The following is a 26207-nucleotide window of genomic DNA, read 5'->3' as shown; positions in this document are numbered from 1 at the left end:
TTTGATTTCAGTCTGGCCGCTAGCCTCCTTGTCCCGGGTGCTCCCATTTGTCCTTCTGCCTCCTCAAACACCATCTTGCTCGTGCCTCCAGCTTCCGCATACCCACAAGTCTTGGAGTCACCCCACTGAGGGCCACATTTTGATGTCTGTTCTGTTCTAAGAGATGGAGTCTGAGGAAGAGCTAAGCCTCCATCACACCCGTCCCACTGGCCCCCAGGCTTGCTTTAGTCCCTCTTTCCTGTTTGTGCCTCTTCAGATATCCTTTCAATGAACAGTGTGGAAACTCTTCCATCATGAAGGGCAGGGCCGCCTCATGCCTGCAGCCTCCCAACCCAGGCTTGTCGACCCAGTCTGCTGCTTCTCAAATCGTGCAAGTTAACTCTTCCTGGACTGGGCAGCCCAAGTTATCTCCTGGCTCACCCTAGACTGCCACCAAGCCATGCTTCTCTTCTCCACACTTACTACCAAGTGGTGTGTGAAGCCGCCCTGGTACCCGCCTAACCATGGTTCATGCAGCATGACACATTCGTTTCTCCCCGGTACACACCCCGGCCCTCCAGTCCTCCATACGTTCTCCCTGATGTAGTCCACACAAATGTCCTTGTATCCCTTTTAACCAACTCCAGGCAGCATGCTCCACTCCTTACCCCACCAGTAATCCAATGACCTTAACAAGGTGCTCACAGGGCTTAGTTTAAGCAATCTAGATTTTCTTCCTTAATCACATAGACTCATTTGCAGCAATAGGGGGAACCTTTGAAGGAAGGGTTGCACCATGACATGTGAGGACTGACAACTGCCTCTCTGAGAAACTTCCCTGCCCTGGTCAAACGAGGATGACTTCACGCTAGGGGGACCCTGGTCTCAAGAACATAGAGAAGGTCTGGGAGGAAAATTGTGAGCTAACGGACAGGGTTGAAAGCAAAGCTACCTCCCCTGAACAAGAGGGAATGAAGAATCTCTTCTTGGTATGTGGGTAAAGGATCCTGAGATCCTTTAAAGGGAATCTCAGGAAATAGTGAGTCTTTTGGAAGAAGCACAAAGAGAGGGTAAAAGCTGAAGCCCTAAGTCCAGCTCTGGTACAAACATATGCTATATACAACACAACACACACACACATTTTCAGCAAATTGATTGAGTAAATCAATACTGTCAGCAAAGGAAAAATTATTGTTGGGTAGAAAACATAGTCTCCAGGAAATCTGGATAAGCATTTTGTTTGGGTAACGGAAGCAGATCTCCCAACATTGCCTTCAACATGGAGAAGGGCAGCCGGGACACCCTGGCTTGACGCCTACAGAGATGATTTGGGCGGGACTCGAGTTCCCTGTGAGGCACGTATGGGGGAAGTCTCCACCACCTCAGCTTTTCCTGCAATGCCACATTTCTTGGGGGTTGTCTGCCCTCGTCCTGGGCTGCAGGACCCAACCCTTTGCACTTGAGAGTGGGCAGCTTGGCCGCGGGAGTGATGTCTCTGGACAGGTCCTGTCTGGGCCTGCTGAGTGTCTTCAGACCCCGTGAGGGGAGGCCCAGTGGCCTGGGGACAGGGAATGACTGCCCCATGCCTGTGCCCTAGCTGTTTCCTGAGGATCACCCCGGGGTCTCTCACACAGCTCTGAGCTTCAATGTTCCCAAAAAACTCACATCTCTCTTTGACGAGGCCTTTGCTCTTCACAGATGGTGATGAGGAGCTGCCCTTGGTTAGGGACCTTTCCTGACCTTTGTGTTTTCTCCCAGGGGACTTCCACTGCCAGTAGCATTTCACCTGGTTGGTGAACTGGTTTTCCGGAGGCTGCCCCTCAGGTGGCAGTGCCAGGGAAGATGTGTGCCCATGTGTTTCCTTTGGTGCCCTGGCCTGAGCAGAGAGCCTCTTCCCTCTGGTTTGGGATGTCCCTAAGCTTGCATCCCCTCCACCAAGTCTTCCTGACTCGGCTGCCAGTGGGGACACTCCCTTGGCAGCTGGGGGACACGTCTGGCTCTGGCACTTGCCAGAGACATGTGGGGGGAACCAGGGACCGTGTCCCAGCTCCATGCTGACTCTCACAGTGGGCAAGTGCACCCGCATCACCTGAGAAGCTGCCCTGTCCCCACTGGAGGGGCCCTGGCGTTTGGAAGTCATTTCTTCTGAGGCCGAGGACACGTGAGGCAGGCCCGTTGCCTGGATGTGAAGCCTGCTCTTTGAGGGCAACACCTGACTTTTAGAATCGGATGTTTCCGGGTTGTGGAGAATTGACATTCCCTGCATGGCTTGACAAGGATTCCTGTGGCTGCCTGGGGAGCACATGCCTTGGGGCACCGTCAAGATTTTAGGGGACTGTGGGTGAAGACCAGGGAGCTTCTGTCCCTTGAGTAGCTCTGTGGACCCCTCAGTCATGGGGCCATCTTTCCAGCCCGTCCTTTGCCCCTGAGGCCCCCGTGTCTTGGTGCTGGAAGCCAGTGCCTCATCTGTTGGTCCGTCTGGTCTCACAGGCAGCTCTGGGCTCGGTCTGCTGTCGGAGCCAGACTGTTGCAGGCTACTTTTGTCTACCGTACAGGGTGTCCGGGACTGGATCGGCTCTCTGCCACTTTGAGCTATGCTGAGGTCTCTGTCTACAAACCCTTTCTTGTTCTCAGAGACCGGCTCTATCTTGCTCGTAGGCGAGGAAGCAGAGAGACGTGCTCCTCGGGTGGGTATGGCTTTCATTGTCCGCATTCCGTCTCCGCTAGGGTGTCTTTGCATGAACCTGGAGGACTGGCCGCAATCCACTCCAGCTAAGGTGTGGGGGCGAATGTAGAACTGAGAGAAATTATGAGACTGTTCGGCATGTGTCATGCAGGACACTAGGGATTCCTCGACTCTTTGGGGAAGACCGAATGTCATTCTCCGGCTGAGGGTTTTAATGTGTACTTCCAAGATGTTTTCTTTGCTGTGACTGAGTGACAAACCACGCTGGTGTTTTATGAGTGCGTCTTCCTCACCTGCCAGTGGTGCCAGATCTTTCAGTCGCCCAGGGGTTGTCTCAGGTGGAGGCGGCGGCATGTTGATAGAGAGCCAGGATTTCTCCACAGTGCTGGGCATCTGACCCTCGCGGATTTCTTGAGTTTTCTTGTGGAAGTGTTTTTCCAGTGCGTCTTTAATCCTTTTCTGACACTGGCTCACCAGTGAGAGACTTGAGAGCTGGTCCGACCGACTCCCAGCAAGACACTCCTGGTCTGTCTTCAAAGCAGATGCCAGACTGTTCCTTGGGGCCTCCCGGAAGTTACTCTGTGGATGGTCTTCTTGGCCAGTATCTTGACTGTATTTCTTTGCTTTGGCCTCAGTCCCTGCTAGGGGATGACTCTCTGAGGTCCTATTGCGAGACTTTCCAGATCCACTGAGGACTGTGGCATAGGACTTCATGCTATGCTTAAAGTGAGAGATCCAGGAGAGCCCACGGCTCTTCCCTGGCTCCAAGGGCTCCATCAACCCTGACTGAGGGTACATGAGTGACATGGACTCATTGATCCTGTGCGGCAGCCCCCAGCGGTGCTGAATGAGTCTCTTTCGGAGGTGGTGCTCCAGTTTCTTACGAAGCTCATTGGTGAGGGGAAAGTCTCCCAGAAGGATGGGCCTGGGAGTTTGGGACTTGAAGGACCGGCTCACCAATGAGGGCTTGGGAGGTGGGGGACAAAAAGTATCCTGGGATTTTTGGACCACAGTGGGTAAACCCCACACTTTCTCCTGCTCCTTTTTCAAGATGTTGTATTCCAGACGTTGTGTTTCAGACGGACCAAGACCTTGTGCTTCCCGAGTTCTGTGAAATTGCACCCCACAGACTTGAAGCTGGGACTGAGGAGAATGTGTCAAAACCAAGACTGGGATGTGGGGTTGAGGCTGAGCTTGAGACTCGGTGGGAGGGTCAGCTTGGGAATGCGATCTGGACTGTGTCTGTAGCCAGGTCTGTGGCTGACTTTCAGTCACCAGCGAAGCTGTGGGGAAAGTAATGGCCATGGAGACTTCAGCCATACTGTTGAAGTAGACGGGTGTTGGGGACCGGTCACGCTCGGCAGGAGTGGTAGGACGCAAGGCCTCGCTGTGTAGAGAGGGGGGACCCCAGAAGAGCTGGGTGGGTTTAGTCTCTGCATCATCTCCAGAGGTCTTGGAGTGAGGGGCGTGCTGGTACATGTGCTTGCCTTTGCCGCTTGCCAAATGAGAGGCTGCCAAAGCCTGTGGGTTAGCCGACGGTTCTGCTGAGGACAGCTTCTCCAAAGAATGGGGTGATTTTATAAAACTTTCTTTGCTCTTCTGATCGTTTGCGGTGCGGAAATCACCCCCTTCTCTGTCTTGTCTTTTGAGTTGCGCCAGGGCATCAGCGTCAGGAGGCAAGAAATTTCCAGACTCTAGACGGTCTCCCCACAAGGGGGCTTGAGAAGCATGGGGGTCAGGGAGAGGATGGTTAAAGGACTGCGCCGAATCTGAAGATAACGGCTCGTCAGCCGCAGGCCGCTGCTGCAAGAGGTCTGGTGCTGGCTGTCTTTCAGAGCCAGTGCGTGTGGTTATTGGGACATTAACAGACACCTCACCGGGTCTGCTTACTAGAGATCTAGTGGCTTCCAGTGGGGAGACCGCTTCTGAGTCCTGTGCTTCTTTTGTTGGAAGAGTCAAAGAGGCAACTGTATAGGGTGGTGTAGGGTCCAGGAACAATTCAGGGCTCGAGGGAGGCTTTGGCTCCAGTATCAGAAAGTCACCCAGCGGTGTGGGAGAAAGCAAGTTCTCTAAGGGGGCAAAGTGGTTAGGAGAGAGAACGGAAGGGCTCGGTGGTGAAGGCCTATGTGAAATGGCCAGTGCTGGCTGGCTCACTGTGAGCTGAGGGGACAGAACAAATGAGCCCTCTGTCACAGGAGCTGTGGAAGCCAAGCAGGATGGAGGGGCAGCGCCGTCTTCGGGGGTGGCCTGGGCGAGCAGATGACTGACCTCGCTGGCGCTTCGGAGACACTCACTGAGGAGAGGATCTGGGTGTAGCTGTTCACGGTGAAAGGTATCATCCGTCTCCCTCAAGGGGCTGCAGGAAAGAAGAGGTTCAATTGGGATCAGCCTGTGGAAACGAGGGCCTGTTCGTCTAGTCAGAGTGCAGACACCCAGGCTTTGAGTGTCCCTTTGCATCGCCCCATCCGAGGCTGTCCTCTATACCCTCCTCCCACGCCCTGGTCCCACGTCTACCCCTCCACTGACAAGGACAGGATGCATTGGATCCCTTTGAATCGTGGGATATGTGGGCAAAGGGACCAGGAGAGACGTTAAAGGATCCATCACCTTTGTCCGGTTGTCTGCAGCTCTCCTCTCTTCTCTGCTCTCTGGCGAGTTCCATCACCTTAAAAAAGCAACACCACGAACCAGGTAGAATGGAGGGGAATGAGGACCGCATAGGAGTGGAGTTAGAAGAAAACACCGAGGCTAGTCACTCCTGAAAGCACTAAGAACCACGAGGGCACTTAGAATGGCAACACCTGTGCAGCCACATTTGTAAATCCCTCCACCTGTGGCCCCACATGAAATTCAAAACCATAGCAGGAAACGCTGGTCAGTGGCTCCCTCACAGGTCTGGGCTCTCAGGAATGAAGCACTGAACACAGCATCAGGGGACATAGCCTATGCCCCAAGCAGCAGCACGCCCTCCTCCACATCCCACAGGAGCCCCAGGGACAGTGCCCACTGTTCAAGACCGTCACTACTTCATAAGCCCAACGGGATAGAGGGGCACTCAGAGAACTATCTTGGGTCTGGCTGTCTTCATATGAGTTTCTCTTTCCTGACGAGGGGACCATGTATAGCAAGGGACATCGTCAGATCAGAGACCTCTAACTTTATGGAAAGGACATACTGGGGAGCCTGGGAAGACGAGGTCAGAGGCAGACACCTACCTTTAGGAGCCGCCCCGGTTTCCTTGGCTTTCTCCTGCAGCTGCTAACAACAAGGGTAGAATGAGCTCGTGGAACTTCCTGGCTTTGCTTCTCCTGCTAAGATGTCCAGACCCCCACTACCCAGGCACACCCCGAGGTTCTCTGCAGAGTGAGATGCTTGTCCCAGGATTAACTGTGAAGGTGACTGGTTATTCTCACTCCCCTCCATTGGGAAACTAAAGGACAGCGCGGTGTCCTCCCTGGGGACAGAGGTTACACCTGTGCTCCTACTAAAGCTCGAGTCCTGGGACCAGAGACTGGGTGCCATGTTCTCTTCAGAGACATCACCAACATTCAGCACTGGGACCCTGACCAGTTCAACGTGGAAGAAGATAGGGAAAGGACACACGATGTGGGGACGGATCATGGGATCACATGTCAGGAGAGGCTGGTCTCACTCTGAGAGCAAAAGACTGTAGCCAAGCCACTAGGACCAGTTTTGTACCTTGTCCTGGAAACTTCAGCCACACACGGATGGGTCCCAGACAGAAACCTTAGTCCTCCCTGCATCCCTCTCAAGACCTCCTAGAACAATGATCTCTTCTCCTCCCCGCACCTCCTCTCCCTCCCCTGTTTTCCTCTCTCCTCTCCTCTCCCGTCCCTTCCCCTCCCCTCCCTTCCTCTTCCTTCTCTTCCTCTCCCGTCCCCTCACCATCTTCCTCTCTCTTCCCCTCCCCTCCCTTTCTTTTCCTTCTCACCTCTCCCCTCTCCTCCCCTCCCATCTTTTTCCCTTCCCTTCCTTCCCTTCTCCTCTGCTTCCTTACCTTCCCCTCGGCTCCCTTCCCTTCTCCTCTGCTCTCTTCCCTTCTCCTCTGCTCCCTTCTCTTCTCCTCCCCTCCTCTCCCCTCCCTTTCTTCTCCTCTCCCTTCCCCTACCCTCTCTCCCTCCTCTCCCCTCCCCATCTTCCTCTCTCCTCCCCTCCTCTCCCCTCTCTTCCTCTCCCCTCCTTTCCCTTCCCCTCCCCTCCCCCTGTCTTCCTCTATCCTATCCTATCCTCCCCTCCCCTCCCTTCCCTTCCTCTCCCTTCACCTCCCTTCCCTTCCTCTCCCCTCCCTCCCTTCCCCTCCCCTCACCTCCCTTCCCCTCCCCGTCTTCTTCTCTCCTTTCCTCTCCTCCCTTCCCCTCCTTTCCCCTTCCCTCCCCTCCTTTCCCCTCTTCTCTTCTCTCCTCCCTTCCCTTCCCCTCCCCTCCCCTCCCCTCTCCCTTCCCTCCCTTCCCTTCTCCTCAGTGCTCCATCTCAGACATCCCTGACAGTCAATCTCATCCCATAGACAGAGAACAGATGTGTAGTTCACCAACAAAGACTCTGTCTCTTGGGAACCCACCCTACTTCCTTACCTTTGGGGTGTATTTCTTTTTCCACAGCGATTGTAAAGCCAGTTTCACCATCAGGTAGTAAATGTAGAGAAGCAGCAACCCCAGCCCACCTAGTAAGGTGTAGCTGAGGTCTATGTGATAGGAAGCCGAGCCAAAGGTCAGCCATGTCTCAGCGAGGCTATCCAGAGATGAGAGAATGTTCTCCATAGTGTAAACAGCATGGCTGCCTGAGGTGACTGAGTCTCAGGCTTCCTGAGTTTGACTGGAGTCCCAGGCCTGCATCACAGAGCAGGGCAGAGTCACAAGGGTTCCTGAGGGTGGGGATGAGGGTGTGTCTCCAGCCCTTCCCCCACCCAAGGAGCTCTTCAGAGCCCTCTGCCCAAGCCTGCTGCTCCCCTCCTCCATCTGCTCCTACCTCACACCTTACTCCTCCGGGGAACCTTCTGTCTGCTCCACCAGCAACCCAGGGGCTCACCCAACTCTCTTGCTGTTTGGAGAACCTGATTTGGACCTCAGCGGTTCCGGTACCACATGGTGCCTGGAACTTGGCTTTTGCCCAAAACATTGATTGTCTTGGGGACTCAGATAGTCTCACATATGTACCACCTGAGGAATGATTAATCCCTCTGCCTATTTATCTTTGTGAATGTCCACTAGTAAATGTTCTCATTTGAGTCTGCCTTAATGTCTTTAGACAGAGTCAAATCACATAACTGATATAAATATTAAATGTGTTATATTGAATCCTGTATTCTTAGATAGGAGTTATATTATTCTCTGGCAGTTGATGAACATCGGTTGCATTATGGCTTGGATTATGCTCTAGACAGACATAAACCCTTGGACAAGCCAGGGGACTGTTTTGGTGCCCAAGAAGAGTCGATCTTTACTCCCTGACCATCAGTTACGTCATTAGTGTCGGCTCTGACTTCTTCCTCCTCTACCTATGACAGAGACTCTCCCTGTGTTGGCAATTGTTTCGGAGTTTCGTGATTCACTCAGGCAGGCCTGGCTGAGAGTAAGCTGTAAAGGCGGCAAACATCCATGATCCGTTTAATAACCAAAACCCACCCATATCCCGTCTCTTTGGTATGTGGGCATCGTTCTCTAGACTACTTCCTGCTGTCTGTGGGCACTGGTATCTTTGGGGGAACCTTGAGAAAATCAGGATAATTGTTAAGTCTTGACTGGAGTAGTTTTTTGAGGTTAGATCATCCCAGCCAACAGCCTTCAAGCTGTAACAGAGGCATTTTGAGATTCTGGATCACCTGGGGCATCCATTTTCATTGGCGTCTTGTCCCCTTGTTCTGAAAATACATAAACTTTTAAAGGTAACATACATATCTATACTAGTACAAGTATAGACCGTGTTTTATACACAAGTCAGCCAAAGATGATATTTTATGTTTGAGCAAGTAAAATACATGTTACATGTTTTGTAGTTTATTCTAGGCTTATTTCTTTGTGTCTGTAGCCAGTATTTTCGGAGGGTCCCTCCTGATCAAACCTGATCCATATCAACCTGAAATGAATCAACAACCTCTCATTCCTGTGGAAATAAAAGCTTAACCTCTTCCCTAACATAATACATTTTTTTCACTTACATTTTCAAGTTAAGACACTTTAAAAATATATAGGCTGGTTTAATTTAGCAGTTTCTCTCACCCAATGTCTCTGAGCAGAGCAGTCTCCTGTATCCAGAAGTGTCCTGTTCCCAGACTGCGCTAATCCCAATGTGACAGAGCCCCCACTGCAGCCTTGTCTATGAAGCCTGTGTTGGTCCTTAGCACAATCGAGTGTGCCCAGCCTTTTGCACTGTGACTCGCTACAGTTTGCTAGTCCCACCAGCCTTCCCTGTAAACCGGCTGACCCTGAGCTTCCTCTGCCCAGCCAACCAGGATGCACCAATCCTTGACCAACCTAATTGGGCACTTGCCTATAAGGGTGTGCCGTTACCAGTTTGCAGAGTTCTTTGCAACCACTGCAGTCAGCAGAGTAAGAATACATGGGAGAAAAAAGTTCATTTCAACAGAACAAAGTAGCTTGTGTTGGTTTAAGCTTCTGAAGTCTGACCCCAAGTGTTTTAGGCATAATATGTATGCATATATATGTATACATACATATATACACACACACACATATATAAGCCAATATATACATATAGTTGTTTGTTAAATCAGTCTGGTCCACCACTGCCGTGAGCCCCACTGTGGTGGTTTGAAAGAAAATGTCCCCCAAAGGGAGTGGCGCTGTTAGGTGGTGTGGCTGCATTGGAGGAAGTGTGTCACCATGGGGGCAAACTTTGGGGTCTCTTTTCTCAAGCTTCTTTCAGTGTGACTGTCTGTCCACTTCCTGCTGTGTGCAAGATGGAGCACTCTCAGCCCCAGCGCCATGTCTGCCTGCATGCTGCCATGTTCCCCATCTTAATCATAACACACTGTACCTCTGAAACTGTGCGCCACCTCAAGTAAATGTTTTCTTTATAAGAGCTGTTGTGGTCATGGGGTTAACAGCAATAGTGTCCTATCTAAGACACCCACATTGCCTAACTCAGGTCTCCTCACAATAGTGAACCCTAACTAAGATACATTAGTCTAACTGAGGTCTCCTCACAGCAATAGTGAACCTTAAGACACCCACATTCCCTAACTCAGGTCTCCTCACAGCAATAGTGAACCCTAACTAAGACACCCACATTCCCTAACTTTCCCCACGCGAACCTATTTCACCAGATTGTATGCTGGCCACTGTCATCCTAGTCTGTCTCCTGGGGATACCTTGGTTCTGACTTTCTTGTGAACTTGTCCATGTGAAGCCAAATTTAAAGCACAAAGCTAAATATAAACTGAGCGAATCTGTCTGGTGTTCTTGGGAATAAGCTTACATTTTTTTTCTGGCTGATGAAACTTAATAGACATTGAGAATGTGTTGTACCCCACACACAGACATGCGCACAACTGAGGACAAATTGTGTAGAGACCATCAGTTTTCTGATTTGATTCTGTGTCTCTTATTAAAGGCATTACAGGCTGATTCACACACAAAATTTACTAACTGATTTTAAAAGATGATGTGTAAAATAACTTCACGTTCTTGGGCCTACGCTATTGGAAGAGATGGCCGTCTGTACTTAACATCTACTGTGATACTACAGTCCCGAGGCAGTTAATGTCTGAGCAAAAGCCAAGTTCCAGGCACCATGTGGTACCGGAACCGCTGAGGTCCAAATCAGGTTCTCCAAACAGCAAGAGAGTTGGGTGAGCCCCTGGGTTGCTGGTGGAGCAGACAGAAGGTTCCCCGGAGGAGTAAGATGTGAGGTAGGAGCAGATGGAGGAGGGGAGCAGCAGGCTTGGGCAGAGGGCTCTGAAGAGCTCCTTGGGTGGGGGAAGGGCTGGAGACACACCCTCATCCCCACCCTCAGGAACCCTTGTGACTCTGCCCTGCTCTGTGATGCAGGCCTGGGACTCCAGTCAAACTCAGGAAGCCTGAGACTCAGTCACCTCAGGCAGCCATGCTGTTTACACTATGGAGAACATTCTCTCATCTCTGGATAGCCTCGCTGAGACATGGCTGACCTTTGGCTCGGCTTCCTATCACATAGACCTCAGCTACACCTTACTAGGTGGGCTGGGGTTGCTGCTTCTCTACATTTACTACCTGATGGTGAAACTGGCTTTACAATCGCTGTGGAAAAAGAAATACACCCCAAAGGTAAGGAAGTAGGGTGGGTTCCCAAGAGACAGAGTCTTTGTTGGTGAACTACACATCTGTTCTCTGTCTATGGGATGAGATTGACTGTCAGGGATGTCTGAGATGGAGCACTGAGGAGAAGGGAAGGGAGGGAAGGGAGAGGGGAGGGGAGGGGAGGGGAAGGGAAGGGAGGAGAGAAGAGAAGAGGGGAAAGGAGGGGAGGGAAGGGGAAAGGAGGGGAAGGGAGGAGAGGAAAGGAGAGAAGAAGACGGGGAGGGGAAGGGAGGTGAGGGGAGGGGAAGGGAGGGAGGGGAGAGGAAGGGAAGGGAGGTGAAGGGAGAGGAAGGGAAGGGAGGGGAGGGGAGGATAGGATAGGATAGAGGAAGACAGGGGGAGGGGAGGGGAAGGGAAAGGAGGGGAGAGGAAGAGAGGGGAGAGGAGGGGAGGAGAGAGGAAGATGGGGAGGGGAGAGGAGGGAGAGAGGGTAGGGGAAGGGAGAGGAGAAGAAAGGGAGGGGAGAGGAGGGGAGGAGAAGAGAAGGGAGCAGAGGAGAAGGGAAGAGAGCAGAGGAGAAGGGAAGGGAGCCGAGGGGAAGGTAAGGAAGCAGAGGAGAAGGGAAGGAAGGGAAGGGAAAAAGATGGGAGGGGAGGAGAGGGGAGAGGTGAGAAGGAAAAGAAAGGGAGGGGAGGGGAAGAGAGAGGAAGATGGTGAGGGGACGGGAGAGGAAGAGAAGGAAGAGGAAGGGAGGGGAGGGGAAGGGACGGGAGAGGAGAGGAGAGAGGAAAACAGGGGAGGGAGAGGAGGTGCGGGGAGGAGAAGAGATCATTGTTCTAGGAGGTCTTGAGAGGGATGCAGGGAGGACTAAGGTTTCTGTCTGGGACCCATCCGTGTGTGGCTGAAGTTTCCAGGACAAGGTACAAAACTGGTCCTAGTGGCTTGGCTACAGTCTTTTGCTCTCAGAGTGAGACCAGCCTCTCCTGACATGTGATCCCATGATCCGTCCCCACATCGTGTGTCCTTTCCCTATCTTCTTCCACGTTGAACTGGTCAGGGTCCCAGTGCTGAATGTTGGTGATGTCTCTGAAGAGAACATGGCACCCAGTCTCTGGTCCCAGGACTCGAGCTTTAGTAGGAGCACAGGTGTAACCTCTGTCCCCAGGGAGGACACCGCGCTGTCCTTTAGTTTCCCAATGGAGGGGAGTGAGAATAACCAGTCACCTTCACAGTTAATCCTGGGACAAGCATCTCACTCTGCAGAGAACCTCGGGGTGTGCCTGGGTAGTGGGGGTCTGGACATCTTAGCAGGAGAAGCAAAGCCAGGAAGTTCCACGAGCTCATTCTACCCTTGTTGTTAGCAGCTGCAGGAGAAAGCCAAGGAAACCGGGGCGGCTCCTAAAGGTAGGTGTCTGCCTCTGACCTCGTCTTCCCAGGCTCCCCAGTATGTCCTTTCCATAAAGTTAGAGGTCTCTGATCTGACGATGTCCCTTGCTATACATGGTCCCCTCGTCAGGAAAGAGAAACTCATATGAAGACAGCCAGACCCAAGATAGTTCTCTGAGTGCCCCTCTATCCCGTTGGGCTTATGAAGTAGTGACGGTCTTGAGCAGTGGGCACTGTCCCTGGGGCTCCTGTGGGATGTGGAGGAGGGCGTGCTGCTGCTTGGGGCATAGGCTATGTCCCCTGATGCTGTGTTCAGTGCTTCATTCCTGAGAGCCCAGACCTGTGAGGGAGCCACTGACCAGCGTTTCCTGCTATGGTTTTGAATTTCATGTGGGGCCACAGGTGGAGGGATTTACAAATGTGGCTGCACAGGTGTGGCCTTTCCAAGTGTCCTCGTGGCCACTTTGTCTACAGGTTCTCTTAAGTGTTTTTTTCTCTCTCTTTTTAAAAGTTTTCCATATTCATTTACTTTATTGCATGGATGTTTTTCCTGCTTATACATCTGTGCAGCACATGCATGCCTGGTGACTTCAGAGGTCAGCAACATGAATCGTCTGCCCTGTAATTATCCCCACAGGGGGTTGTGAGCCACCAGGTGCACGCTGAGCACTGATCCAAGGTCCTCTAGGGGTATCTCAAGTGCTTTAACCACTGAGCCATCTCTGCAGCCCTTTGAATATTTTCTCAAAGGTGCTCCTATGTGGTATTCCTGTTTCTACTTGCCTTCTCTCTGAGACGTGACCCTGCTTTTCCAGGTCAGAGAACGGGCCAGAGAGACTTTGAGGAGAGAATAAGGCTGCAGACAACCCTGCAAAGGTGATCTGTTACCCTCATTTCCTGGGTCTCCACCCTGGCCAGCAGGCTGTCCTTCTCACCTGCTGGACATGACTAACGCTCTGAACTATGGTGTCCTTATAGCCCCCCAGGCAAGCCTGATCCCCCAGGCTTTCAGCAATGGGCACATCCAGATTCCCTCTACAATGGCTGTTGCTCGGCAAGTGCTCAGGTCAGTTGCCTGCTCTCAGGCTTCCCTGGAAGACGGTGCTGCCTTGGTGTCCCCTTTGCCTGCTACAGCTCCTGTGACCGCTCTGTCCTCTCATTCCCCAGGAAATCAACCAGGACCTCCAGTTCCGAAAGTACGGCTCCAACGGTCGCCTTCTCCCCCTCTGCACCCTCTCATCCAACCAAACTGCTCCTCTGGATGGCTTACCTTCTTCTGCACCCCTCCTGGCTCCTCTGTCCCACAAGCCAATGCTCCCTTGAAGCCTGTGGGGTTATCGGACCATATCCCATGCAGACCATTTACCTCTTTTCCTCTTCCTCATACCACTCAGGAAGCACAGTCAGTTCTCCAACCAGAAGCTCTCCTGCCTCTGGTGAGAGCCCTCGGGAGCTGTCCTTCCCCCCCCCCCCCCACCGTGTCCCAGCAGTCAAAGGTCAGTCCTTAACTAAGCTGGCACACTCTATTAACCAGCAGCTTCTAGGTCTGCATGCTCCCCAAGCCTCTTGTCAGAGACTTACAAAGACCCACATTGTAGAGTCAGGAAACCACTTGTCTCCCGGCCTGATGTCTTGGCGCTCTTCAAGAGGCAAGAGAAAAGGGAAACTGAGTTCAGTACATCTGAACATAAGAATGAGAAGACAGAATCTTTTCCAATGTCAGTAATTCTTCAGGGAAAATCTCAGCATCGATTTCTGTTTCAAAGACCTTGGAAGTCTCCTCCTGTTTGGATAATGGAAAAGGTGATCCTGGGTCCCCTCACCTACACCAGCAGCCCTCTCACCCCAAGACCTCTGAAGACCAGGCAGACATCCAGGGCACCTGCCACGCACCGCACCCCCGTGTCTGCGCTCTGTGCACTAGAACCCAGTTCGCGAGCTTCAGGCAAGGGGCTGGGGGTTGAGAATACACACGCAGAGACAGACCGACACACGGACCTCTAAATGCTGGTTCAGAAAACCCCCTTTTATTAACACCAGGTAGGTTTAAATACACTGCAGCCAATGGCCAACAGGTGATAATCCCATCCTCTGATCCTCTAAACTAGGCACTGTTTCTAGTAACTTTAATTAGAAGATTCTAGGAAGGAAGAGCAGCTGAAGGCCAGAACTCATTGGTCCCCAGCTCTCCTGGTGCCTCTCTTCTCTAGCCTCAGGCAATGATTACTCAGCATGTGTTCATTTCCACAAATGGCTAAGGCTTCCACAATGACTCTCCTGCCTTTACTTATCCTGTACCTCGGCCCTTGTCTGACAGTGACCAACAGGTCTGGCTACAAACATTACCCCAACCTCAGACAAAACCTGATTCTCATGGTAAGTCTGAGGTCCAGCCTTAAACCCTAATCCAAACCTGGCCACCTTCTCCTCTATCCCTACTTAGGATCTGTGGGGTGCATTTGCATAGACCCCAGAATGCATGGAAGATAATTCTTTACATCAAACTGGGACCCTGTTTCCAGGAAGTCTCCAGGCAGCCACAAGTTGAGGAAAGCATCACAAGCAAGGCAGTGTGCACGTGAGTGGTGACCCGGGGAAGACAGGTGAAGGAGCCTGCTTCAGGCACCAAGGGCACATCCCACGGTCCCCACCTAACACTGCCACCACACCCCCCTGCCTGGTCCACCCTGTTGGCACCTTCTTGGGTCTGATAAGATCACACAGCTTTCTGGTGTCCAAGAGTGAGGACCACTGGCCAGACTGGTCTGTGCCCGGCATGAAGTCCACATATCGGAAGGTGATACAATGCCTCCTAATCATGTTTGATGACAGTGTGCTCTTAGTGACCACAGTGCACACGATGCCACCTCGATCTGTATGGGCTCCATGGAGCCATACAAGGACTCCCCTGTGGCACCTGCACTTCAGATTCAAGTCCCTGTCATGAAGTGGGCAGAGATATCTGGGCACAAATTCCAAGGATCAACACGGGATGTTCTTTTTGCCCAAATCCCACAGAAACCCGCCTTGGTTACACATGGATCTCAAGGGATGAATGAGACCAAATGTGTGGCAAGATTCTTAGCCTTTACTTGGATTTCCAGGGCTGGGTTGTCTTGAGGTTGTCAAAGCCAAAACACTCTCACTGCCCACTGTACCCAGTGTTTTGTCTGTCCATGTTCTCTTTCCGAGTAAGAAGAACTTCCAAAGAGTGCCAGTTATGTGAAAGCTCCGGAGTGGCCAGAACTTCAGAGCACACGTAAGACACAGTTACCTTGTGGTCGACCTAGCCAATAGTCTGGGCTGCCACTTTTTTGCCATCCGGTCAAAGGGCCGGTCACCTGTGCTGTCTTTCAGATGGCTCCAGTCCTGGGAGATCACTGGACCCTCTTACGGACAGCCCAGCCTCTGACCCTTTCTCCCTATACCTCCAGCGTATGCCCACATGTGTTAAATCCTTCCCACTCCATCTCATCAATATTTCCACTTGCTTCTCTAACCACTATGTTCTCCTTCCCGTTTCCTTCCCCTTGGGGAAGGCCCACAGGACATGTCAGGTAAGAAACATTCAAAAGCCCCTTTCCTCCTGCACCTTAATCTAACCGCCTCTTCCCTTCCTTTGTGCCAGTTTTGTCTTTTTGGTTAGATCCCATCAATACCCCACAGCCTCCATTCCTTTTAGAGGATTTCACGTCATCCGGAGATGACAAAGGAAATCATTCTGATGGCTTGAAACTAGAATAGGCTTGCCATTCCTTTTATTGGAAGAAATCACTGGGGTCTGTTACTTCAGAAAAACACAGAGCAGGGTTATTGGTGCTTTTTCTTAATGATAAAATGCTACCCTATAATGAAAAAACAAAGGCCAGAGAAAAGAGGAGCCTCCTGGGCTGTGGGCTTTGGGCTGCCCATAACCTCACGTCAGCTCTTAGAAAGACCCCAGAGGAGAACGTGGCACATGGGCAGGAGGCTGACTCACTAGGGTGACATCACTGGGGTGACATCAACATGGCAAGGGTCTGCAGGAATGACGGGAGGCTGGCCAGGAACAATCTTCCAACAGTAAGGCTGCCTACGCCTCCCAGTCATGGGAGCAATCAGGTTCCTAACCCCACAAATGACAACCCACCTTCCCTAGTCAGAGCCCTTCCAGTGCTGGGTGGACCAGGGAGAGGATCAGACCTGCACGGGAGGTTGCAGACCTCAAGAAACCACCTGATGCATAAATGTCCCCCTTCTATCTCCAGGAATCATGGGTTCTATCTAGGCCTGCCTGCCGCTGGCTGGGTCGGGTGTCTTCAGCTGGCCTCACACCTCCATCCATCGCACCTGGTACCTAGCTGGATTGAGGAAACACAAAAGGACGTGGGCAACTTGTCGCAGCTCGGAGTCTGCCCAGCCTCCTTCCCTGTAAGAACGGCGATCTGTCTTCCCCCTCAATTTCCCATCTCGGGTGTCTCTCTGAGATAAACACCCTTCACAATGAGACAAGACTAGGAAGCAGGTCTTTGCTGAAGATGGATGGTTTTGTTAAGGTTTATAGCTCTGACAAACCACACTGCCCCTTGTGACAGGCGAACAGAGGGCCACACTGTAAATAAAGGTGTCATCATTGGAACCATCAGGAAGCTGAGGTTTCTAAGACGAGACACAGACAAATCAGCCTGGCTGCAGAAGGCATTTGAGCAATTAAGTAGTGGGGATCATCAAACGAGCAGTTTTCAAAATTATTGAAAGGTACATATATCTCAGGAGAGTGAGAAACTCAGAGTTACCTGATTAGGAGGCTCTTCATTTCCACTCGTTTCTCTTCTGGGTCTGGTAGCAGAAATCCCAAATGCCTGGGGCTCCCGGGGAGCTCATGGTCATGAGTCTGCAGTACAGGTGAGGAGGGGCAGCTCGGCAGAGCTGCTTTCATATAGTCAAAGTACAGTCATCAGCCTTCCTCCACCAGGACACACATCCCAGTTCCATGGAAGGTGGGAGTGTGTGCTTGCTTCAGGAGCTGACCTGTGAAGATAAGGCTTTCTCTCTACAGAGCTCAGGGAATGGGAGGGAATTTAAAATGTTCCGCATGGTAACCTGCCCGGCGTGGGCCTCTGGAACACAGGCTGTGACTGACTGTTTAATGTAGTTTCTGTCTTCATCAGCAAGACCACAGAAGCCGAAGTTGAAGTCCAAGTACTTCCAAGCAGGCATCAAAGAGTATATGAGCATATGGATAGTGATGCAGCCCCAGGGAAGAGTATTTGTGCCGTGGATGTGAGCCTGAGTTCTGCCCTAAGACGAGAGAGAGAGAGAGAGAGAGAGAGAGAGAGAGACGTTGCTATGTAAAAAAAAAAAAAAGTGTATGTTTAGGTAGCACGGGTTCACAAAGGGCTTATGCTGTAAATCAGTCTGACAAACGACCCCTAAAATTTACAAAACTTTGTGTTTCATTTTGTCAATTTATAAAATAAATAAGCCAACAAATTTGAGTTTCCTCTGAAATTTGTAAGTATTGGTATTTGTTAAGTTTTAGTCCTTCGACTACGGGTTCTATATTTATTTTTAAAGAGTTTATTTGGGCTCATGTTTCCAGAGGGGGATCCATCATGATGGAGGAGGCCACAGGCAGGAATGTGGCTCACATCCTCACAGACACAGGAGCACACGGCTGACGGTTCACATCCTCACAGACAGACACAGGAGCACACGGCTGACGGCTCACATCCTCACAGACACAGGAGCACATGGCTGACGGCTCACATCCTCACAGACGGACACAGGAGCACACGGCTGACGGCTCACATCCTCACAGACGGACACAGGAGCACACAGTTGACGGCTCACATCCTCACAGACACAGGAGCAGGGGAGGCCTCCAGTATGTTGTTGTCTGCTGTAACCAGAACACAGAAAGCAAACTTTCCACAGTCAGATAACTACAGACAGGCTGTTACTTAGCATGATTCGTAGTCCTCTGGGCTGGTGGGTTTTTGTCAGTTGACACAAACCTAAACACATCCTGGGAGAGAGAATTTCCACTGAGAAAATGCCTTCGCGAGACAGGCCTGTGTCTTGATGTGAGAGGGCCCAGCTCCCTGTGGAGGTGCCAGTCCTGGGCAAGTGCTCCTGAATGGTATAAAAAGGCAGGCTGGGGAACAAACCAGTATGGAGTCCGTCATGGCCTCTGCATCAGCTCCTGCCTTGAGTAGACGCCCTGACTTCCCTCAGTAACAGACAATATAACCTGTAACATGAAATAAAGCCCCCCCAACAAGTGGTTTTCTGCCATGGTGTTTAGACAGCAGGGCATCCAACACAACCCTGCGTGCGGGGATGGGTCTCCTGCAGGCATGGTAAGCCAGGCTTCCAGGTCTAGGACACTGGTAAGTTATGTCTGCAGCCCACAGGAAAACGCAGATACCTTTCATACAAAAGATTCAGTTGAACAAATCAAACTTGCTCAGGGGAATACATGCAGTCACAAAAGGGGGGACCTTTACCAAATGATCTGGAAGGTTGAATTATTAGGGTAAAAAATGTAAAGGAACCACAGCATGGACTGTACGCTGCCATCTGTGGAAGGAGAGAGACTCACGCACAAACATCATGCAGGCCAGTGGCCCTCCTCAGGGAGACATTTTTTGTTGACGCATCTTAGAAAGTGAGGGAAGGATACTAGCACCCCGCATAGGTATTTGGGGACACACACAAAACTCAGCAAGCGTTCCAGTGAATTCTACAAAGGATGAAGAGACCCGAACACAGCTACATGGCTCACCCTGATTCTTCAGGCTGCCGGCTGAGCTTCAACCCTCCACTCTCTCCTTTGCACGCTGACCACAAGAGCCTGGGAACAGTCCACAGCGGGACTTCAACGATTCCACGCTCTGCTAGGAAAAGTGCTTGTCTGCCTTCCACTCTCTACCACACTGCCCCCTCCCTTACTGGCAAACAGCCGCTTCTGTGACCTGAAGGATTTCCAAATGTCACAATGAACAGTGACTGAGTTACTTACCCTCCACTAAAGCATTAGCACCCTCCACATTCAGAGTTGGGCCTGGGGTCTACCAGGCGGATGACACTCAGCCTTTGCCCCGGGACCTCAGAGATTTGTGATAGAGATGGTTCTTTAAGCGGACTCTGAGAAACCAAGTGGTGAGCGCAGCGACAGGCGCTGTCATGGGGCGGTGGGAAATGCGCCTCGTTGTGCTTGTCAGGAAGAAGACTGATTGACGGACAATACAGAAAGAGGAAGGAGCGCAAGGCTATACGGTGACAGACAGGTGACAATGTTTGGGTAGTTCCTACCACTAGGTGTGGGGACACACTTCCGTCTCTTCTGAGGCTGTTTCAGAAAGTAGGATCCAGCTAGCACAGCTGAGCCTCTTCTCTACGACCACAAAGAGCCCTACCCTCTCTCTGTCTTCTTCTGCACCTCAGTCCGTCCCATCCCAGGCTCCTATAGATACTTAGCCCTGACTCTGGCCCATTCCCCATTGCCTGGGGTCCTCTTTCCTCCACCTTCACATGTCCCTCATGGAGGGTCTCCAGCCTAGCAACAAGAGAAACTACAAAGCCGGGGGAGAAAGGTTGGAGAGCTTCCTCTGGTGTGTTTCAGAACTGGAGCTCACGAACCAAAACTGAATGATGAGAATAAGTGAAAAGTCAGACTGGGTTCCAGCCTGCTCTGCCGAGGACGACCTCTTCCTGCCACAGCAGCCTTGAGGACACCATCCACCCAACCAAGGAGTCCCTAAGCAGGTACAGGCTCTGGAGACCAGCCATGAAGCTTGGGATCCCAGCATTAAGCAGACTGTTTCTCTTCCTCCTGCTTGTCTCCCCATCCTCCTACTTTTCTTGAGACAGGTTCCCTGTGCACCCCAGGCTAATGTGTAGCTGTCCGTCTGTGCTTTCCAAATGCTGAGGTTGTGGAGATGTGCCATGACATTTTAAATTAATTAACATTTGTATCCTGGACATTGAATCTAAGACCCCATGCATGCTAGGTATATACACTTCTACCACAGAACCACATCCCCAGCTCCTGCAAAGCTCCCTGCATGGGGTTTTTACTGCTTCTGATTCTGCCCTCGCCTACCCTACCACCCTCCAGACAATGTCCTCTCTTCCTCGTTTCTTCTTCACGCACTAGCTCATGTTTCAGACTTCCGGGGCTTTCACAGGCACACTGCAGTGTGTGGATGACACACAGGCCTAAGCCTGAGCCCTGCCGGTGTCTGCAGACTTGTCTACTAACTCCTTTAGCCTCTTGTGAGTCCCTGCTGCACAGATTTTTCCCCCCTGTAGAAAATACATCCCCGGCTTTATCTCCTGTGAGGATAGACTCAGACTGTGCAATCACAGCAGGGTTTTCTCCCGCTTCCCATCAGCACATTTCTTCCTATGGCGGGGGGTGTCCCTTCAGCATGAGTTAGAGCCTGTCCTCAAGTCTGCAAACTCCCCAAGTCCCCCAGGACAGAGGCTACCAGCTCCACATGTGGAGTCTGTATTTATTGCTATCATCCAAATCTAGCGCTCAGCAGGGTGATGTTTCCTCTATCTGTTCGGGCGCAGCTTGGATGGCTCACATAGCTGTAGTCCACCTGGAGAAAGGCCCGAGGCTAAGTGAAACAAGCTGGCTCCTTACGAGTACCCCGGTTGGCGTGGGCTTCTGTATGGAGGCATGGAGGCACAGGCTTCTGACAAGGTAGAGAAAAGCTCAAAGGCTCTATGGCCCAGATACCACCATTCACGCCGTGTCACTCAAACAGGGCCACTTGTTAGTGGTGGAGGCCACACAGAAGGCCAGCCAGAGTCAGATGTGGGCATGTACTTAGCACAGAGGAACTCTGAGAATCCGGGGGCTGCTTTCATTCCGCCTATGAAATGGTCAGAATTTCTTTTCTCTTTAAAATGTCCACTTTCTGTTATTGTTATTAGTAGCTTTTCTGTTCTCCTAAATGGATACTTTTCTGGGTAAGGAGGTGAGAGATTCTTCTACTTAGGTATAATCAGAACATTGGGCAGCAAACTAAAGCGGTTGATGCGGGAGTCTTTGGACTAAGAGTAAACCTTAACATATATTTGTATAAAAATCTGGAGTGTACCAGATGGTGGCGGCACATACTTTTAATCCAGCACTCAGGAGGCAGAGGTAAGTGGATCTCTGTGAGTTCAAGGCCAGCCTGGTCTACAGAGGGAGTTCTAGGACAGTCAGGGCTACATAAAGAAATCTTGTCTTGAGTGAAAAAGAATTTGGAGTGCTGAGATAAAGAGTTGGTTCAGACATGGTTAACCTGGCTAATATAGACTAATAGGAAAAACAACATAAGAATAAAATGGCAAAACTTGCGAGTGTCACCACGTCCACAAAGTTCAGGAGATGTTTGGAAGTGGCACCAGTGACCCTACTTCCGTTGTCATTCTATCCGACCTTTGACCTTTGACTTTGACCTTCCCCTTTTTTTCCTTTTCAGGGGCTTGGCGATTCAGATCCTCACACAATGTCCCTCCCGGAACATCCCAGTCAGACAGTTGGCAGCAGGGCGCCAGCGCATCACCAATGTTCGGTATGAACTTGACATCCCCGAGACTGACCACAGGCAACTTGTAGTAAAGACCGTGGCTGTACACAGATGTGCCTGGGTGTCACCTGAAGTGCCGGAGGTTCACTTCAGGGACTTCATTTAAAAAGAACAAAAAGAACAACACTTTATGTGCACGCGTGCTTTGCCTTCTGTGCACCATGTGTGTGCCTGGTGTCCACAGAGGCCAGAAGAGGACATCAGATCCTCTGGAACTGGAGTTATAGACCGTGTGGGTGCTGGGAACCAATATGGGTCCTTTGGAAGAGTGGCCAGTGATCTTAACCACTGAGCCACCTCTCCAGCTGGCTCATGCCTTTGAGATTAAAGGCATGAGACATCCCCACCTAGCTAAGGATGTGTCTTAAATTTATCTCTTGAATGATGAACCTGGCATTCTGTCTGTTTCCAATGACACATTCTGCTACTGATGTGGTTTACTGAGGCAAGGACACCTTGCAGAGATGAATGCTTCTGTGGGGAGAAGTGATTACGTTTTCATTGATCTCTTGGTTTCCACGCCCTCTCCCCTCACAGCTGCCAGACTTGTACGCATCAGCTGAGAATTTTAATAAGGAGAGCAAGAAATCAAATTTCCAAAAACTCTGCGCCACCTCCTTTGAGGAAGCTCGGCGACTCCTCGGAAAAAAACTGAGTGCCGAGAGAAAAGATGAGCCCCACCCTGCGGCACAGACCCGGGTTGGCAGCAAGGAGCAGAAGATCGCGTCCATGGCAGATCTACTTCACCACAGCCTGCTGATGGGCTCCCTCGTCCCTCTGGAGCAGTTATCCAGGACCCAGCATAGACTGATCCAGGCGGGCATCCCTCCTCCGGTGCACACGTTTCCGTACGGTTTCAGGACCGATGAGCCGATGGTTACTCCCACGGTCCCTTTTAGAAAGAGGCTTCCAAGCCACACGTTCCGCAAACTTCTCCTGGCTTCTGTTACCCCGGACAGGCTGGTGTTTAAAGATAAATCGATGCGATTCTTCTCCTCGGAGCCGGGTAATGTAAAGAGGCTCACCTGGTGGGTGGGGGGAAGGATACAAATCTTGCTGAGAATCTAGGTCGATTTCCAGACAAACGCTCAAGCACTGACCTGTGAATATCTTGCCTATTCTAGGGTTCATAGCTTATGCTGTTGCTGCCTATGGTGACAATAACATAAAGGAAAGGGTTTTAAAAACTTCCATCTGTGCCGGGTGGTGGTGTCACACACCTTTATTCCAGCACTCGTTAGGCAGAGACAGGCAGGTCTCTGTGAGTTTGAGGTCTACAAGAACTAGTTCCAGGACAACTAGGGCTGTTACACAGAGAAACTCTGTCTCAAAAAACAACAAGTAAGTAAATATATATATATTTAAAAAATCCCATCCTGTGAACGGTACACACCTACTACAGGGGCTAAGGTGGGAGGATTAGTTTGAAGCTAACATGGGTGATTTCACTAGATCCAGCCAAAATTAAACGGTGGGGGGTTGGGGGTTAACGGAGACAGCAGGAGCAGTTACTCAGGGCAGAACACTTGTCTAGCATGTTCAAGGTTTTGAGTCCAACCCTAAGAATGACAAAATAATAGAATAAGAGAATCTAGGGCCAAGACTCACATCCATCTGTGAGAGGGGGTGGTGTGAGCAGGGTGATGTGTGAGCCCTGATGAACCTCGTCAGCTCCGGAAACACCTGCCACTACTTGTTTTCTGCATCCTGGGCTTGTTAGAGTCTTATCCTTCACAGTTTCCTTGATTTTATTGCCTTTCACAGTTGGTGGCATTGAAGGGCCCCCCCATACTTAAAAGACCCCCATGTCCACATACTATGTTAAACTCTGCTGAAACTTAACTGAGCCATAGAAAGAAAAAGCCCCCAGGCTCAGCTAATGACTCTGCGAAATTTTGCTGGACCATAGAAGGAATCGTCCCCCCCCCCCGCCCCTCCCCCAGCCGATGCTAAAACATCTATGGGTTGCAGACTCACTGACTAGGCTGAGGAGAGGGAGTACCCCACCCCCAAGGCATTCTATCAAGACTGTCAACTTGCTGCAGGGTTCTCTATCTAGCTTTGTGGATTTTCGGGGAAATTCAAGAATAGACATGGGTCCATTCCCGGGGTGAGCTAAGCCCGCCAATTTGAGAACCAATGAAATGCTTGTTGCTATGCAGCCTCTTATGTAACTCTTAAATCCCTATAAATCCCTATAAATACATAATGTGCCTTCAGCCCGGCATGCTCAGTCAGCTACGCTGCTGAAGCATCCGTAGGCGCCTGTGTATTCAATAAACTGCCTCTTGCTCTTGCATCCAGTGGACTGGTTCTTGGACAGAGGGCTCCAAGTGAGATCCCCTGACATTTGGGGTCTTTCATCATGTGTGCATGCATGTATGCGTGAGTGCGTATGTGTGTGTGTGTGCGTGTGTGTGTGTGTGTGTGTGCCTGTGTATTCCCTAAACCTTTCCAGATTGTTTTATCTCTTTCAAAGAGGATCACTGGCAGGAAGAACTTTGTTTCTGCTTTTTCACTAGTTTCCCGTAGGATACCAGAGACCACATGAGGAACTAAATAGTATGTACAACAGGAGGCATTCAGTTCTGGGGTAATGTGGGATGTTCTTCTGTATATGAGTTGCTTATTAGGGATTTATTCAGTCTGTGGAGTGTGCTGATGTGTGATTCTTTGATTCTCTCTAGGCAAGCAGTTTCTGGACCTCGTGGACCTGGAGTGGCGGTATTTCAGTGGACTTGCAAAGTGGGGGCGCATTCCAAGGAAGTTCTCATTCATGGACATAAAATACAACACCGAGAAGAGATTTGTTGAGAGCCAAGGCATGCCTGGTCTGATTTTTCCTCCTCTAGTTCGTAAGACTTTGGTGATTTATCCTCAGCTTGACTATCATGAAGAGGGATATTATTCTCTTAAATGGAATGCATAGTACACTGACAGTACTTCTGGACGTGGATTGTTGAATTTGAGAACATTAAATTTATACAGGAGACAGAAATTCATCGGATCCATTTTTCTACACACCATCTGTGCAAAGCTTAAATCCAACTATTCACATGGAGGAAAATGCCCACCTGACCTGCTAACGATAGCCCTGGTTCACATTTATGACACTCATCTGAGTCAGGAATGGAGATTCGAGAATAAGTTTCCAGCAAGAGCCAATCTTTACAAAGTTCACCTGACAGCACGTCTCCACGCTGAACCCCATCCCACTCCTCCCACAGGTAAGTGCGTGGTGATTCCATCCCATAAAAGAGTTGAACAACACAATGAGTAAAAGAGTGAAAAATGGGTACGGAGATCAACGGGAGGAGGACTCCAAAATAAAGTCTACTACTCAGAGGTAGGGAGGAAGGGGCACCCATAAAACAAGAACAGGGTGATGTGAAAAAGGAACAAGTTGGAAATCTTGGAAATGAAAAATAAACCATTGAAATAGTGACACGAACTCCCATGCCACCCCCCAAACCCGGGTACGTCTCAAGAGACAGGCTAGTAGTCTGGAAAGCGGTACTGAGAAGCTTCTAGATATAAATCAAAATGGAAGCTATGAAAGATCCTCTACAGCAATCAGATAAGGCAGAAGACATCAAGAACAGAAAAGAGCTGACTTTAACTCAGCATCAAGCATTTCGTTTAAGATGTAAAGAGAAGATTTGAAGAGGAGACTTGGTGGGCAGGGGAGAGGGGGCACTTGTCCGGTAAGGATGAGGCACAGGGTTTAATCCCTAGCAGCAAAAAGGTGAAAATAATAGAAGGACACAATTATTCAGAAGTGAAGAAATACATGAGACTTCATATAGAAAACCTTTGTTACGTCACTAGCAAGAAATTAGGAATAAATACCACCCCGGCAACAGGGCAGCAAAACTGCAGCACATTAAACAGTAGAGGAAACAGAATCTTATAAAGAAGAAGGGATTTCACTAAAATAAGTAAATGATGGTGGCATTTAACTAGCAATAAACATTGGAGGGCAAAGGTCACCTACTGCAAAGACTGAGGGAAGTCAACCACCAAGCAGCCAAACTCTTCAAAGAGCTGGAAGTTCAATAAATGTATTTAAATATATGAGAGCCTTAGAGTGTTTACTGTCTGCAACCCATTCAGAATAAAACAAAACAAACTCTATTAAAACAAGGATAGTAAGAACCCAGAAGAACCAGGTGGCGGCGGCAGCGTTTAATCTCAGCACTTGGGAGGCAGAGACAGGTGGATCTTTGTGAGTTCGAGGCCAGCCTGGCCAACAGACTGAGTTCCAGGACAGCCAGGACTGTTACACAGAGAAACCCTGTCTCAAAAAACAAAACCAAGAAGAGCCCAGAA

At 50.5% G+C, this 26207-nt stretch overlaps 3 protein-coding genes across 8 annotated transcripts; 2 read left to right on the top strand and 1 right to left on the bottom strand.

The window, feature by feature from the left end:
• Positions 1 to 1115: 1115 nt before the first annotated feature.
• Positions 1116 to 7539, bottom strand: Spata31d1 (SPATA31 subfamily D member 1). Of its 2 annotated transcripts, none has more exons than XM_087896646.1 (4): positions 7258 to 7539; positions 5881 to 5920; positions 5273 to 5330; positions 1116 to 5021 (listed from the first exon to the last, which is right to left on the bottom strand). In XM_087896646.1, the coding sequence occupies exons 1-4, from the start codon at positions 7441 to 7443 to the stop codon at positions 1295 to 1297; spliced, it is 4011 nt and encodes a 1336-aa protein (XP_087752772.1). In that variant the 5' UTR covers positions 7444 to 7539; the 3' UTR covers positions 1116 to 1294. The 2 variants fall into 2 exon arrangements, with proteins under 2 accessions (XP_087752772.1, XP_087752771.1); XM_087896645.1 differs by having other exon boundaries at positions 5881 to 5923; positions 7258 to 7537.
• A 3157-nt stretch (positions 7540 to 10696) lies between these two features.
• LOC148119919 (spermatogenesis-associated protein 31D3-like) lies at positions 10697 to 17694 on the top strand. 5 transcript variants are annotated; one of them, XM_087896643.1, is made up of 9 exons: positions 10697 to 10947; positions 12282 to 12324; positions 13122 to 13182; positions 13285 to 13372; positions 13474 to 13502; positions 13701 to 13742; positions 14750 to 14884; positions 15664 to 15863; positions 16554 to 16663. In XM_087896643.1, exons 1-8 carry the CDS (start codon positions 10762 to 10764, stop codon positions 15716 to 15718), a joined length of 639 nt encoding a protein of 212 aa, XP_087752769.1. In that variant the 5' UTR covers positions 10697 to 10761; the 3' UTR covers positions 15719 to 15863; positions 16554 to 16663. The 5 variants fall into 5 exon arrangements, with proteins under 5 accessions (XP_087752769.1, XP_087752767.1, XP_087752766.1 ...); XM_087896641.1 differs by lacking the exon at positions 15664 to 15863 and having other exon boundaries at positions 12285 to 12324; positions 16554 to 17694; XM_087896640.1 differs by lacking the exon at positions 15664 to 15863 and having other exon boundaries at positions 16554 to 17691.
• Positions 17695 to 19338: 1644 nt separating this feature from the next.
• On the top strand, positions 19339 to 25952 carry C14H9orf153 (chromosome 14 C9orf153 homolog). Its single transcript, XM_048447653.3, has 5 exons — positions 19339 to 19577; positions 19913 to 20055; positions 21771 to 21863; positions 22416 to 22884; positions 24566 to 25952. The coding sequence occupies exons 3-5, from the start codon at positions 21798 to 21800 to the stop codon at positions 24805 to 24807; spliced, it is 777 nt and encodes a 258-aa protein (XP_048303610.1). The 5' UTR covers positions 19339 to 19577; positions 19913 to 20055; positions 21771 to 21797; the 3' UTR covers positions 24808 to 25952.
• The last annotated feature ends 255 nt before the right edge of the window (positions 25953 to 26207 follow it).

The sequence above is a fragment of the Myodes glareolus genome, chromosome 14, assembly GCF_982192425.1.
Source record: "Myodes glareolus chromosome 14, mMyoGla1.1, whole genome shotgun sequence".
Classification (NCBI taxonomy): Eukaryota; Metazoa; Chordata; class Mammalia; order Rodentia; family Cricetidae; genus Myodes; species Myodes glareolus.
The sequence above is the reverse complement of the archived record's forward strand: the minus strand, read 5'-3'. Positions and strand labels throughout refer to the sequence as shown.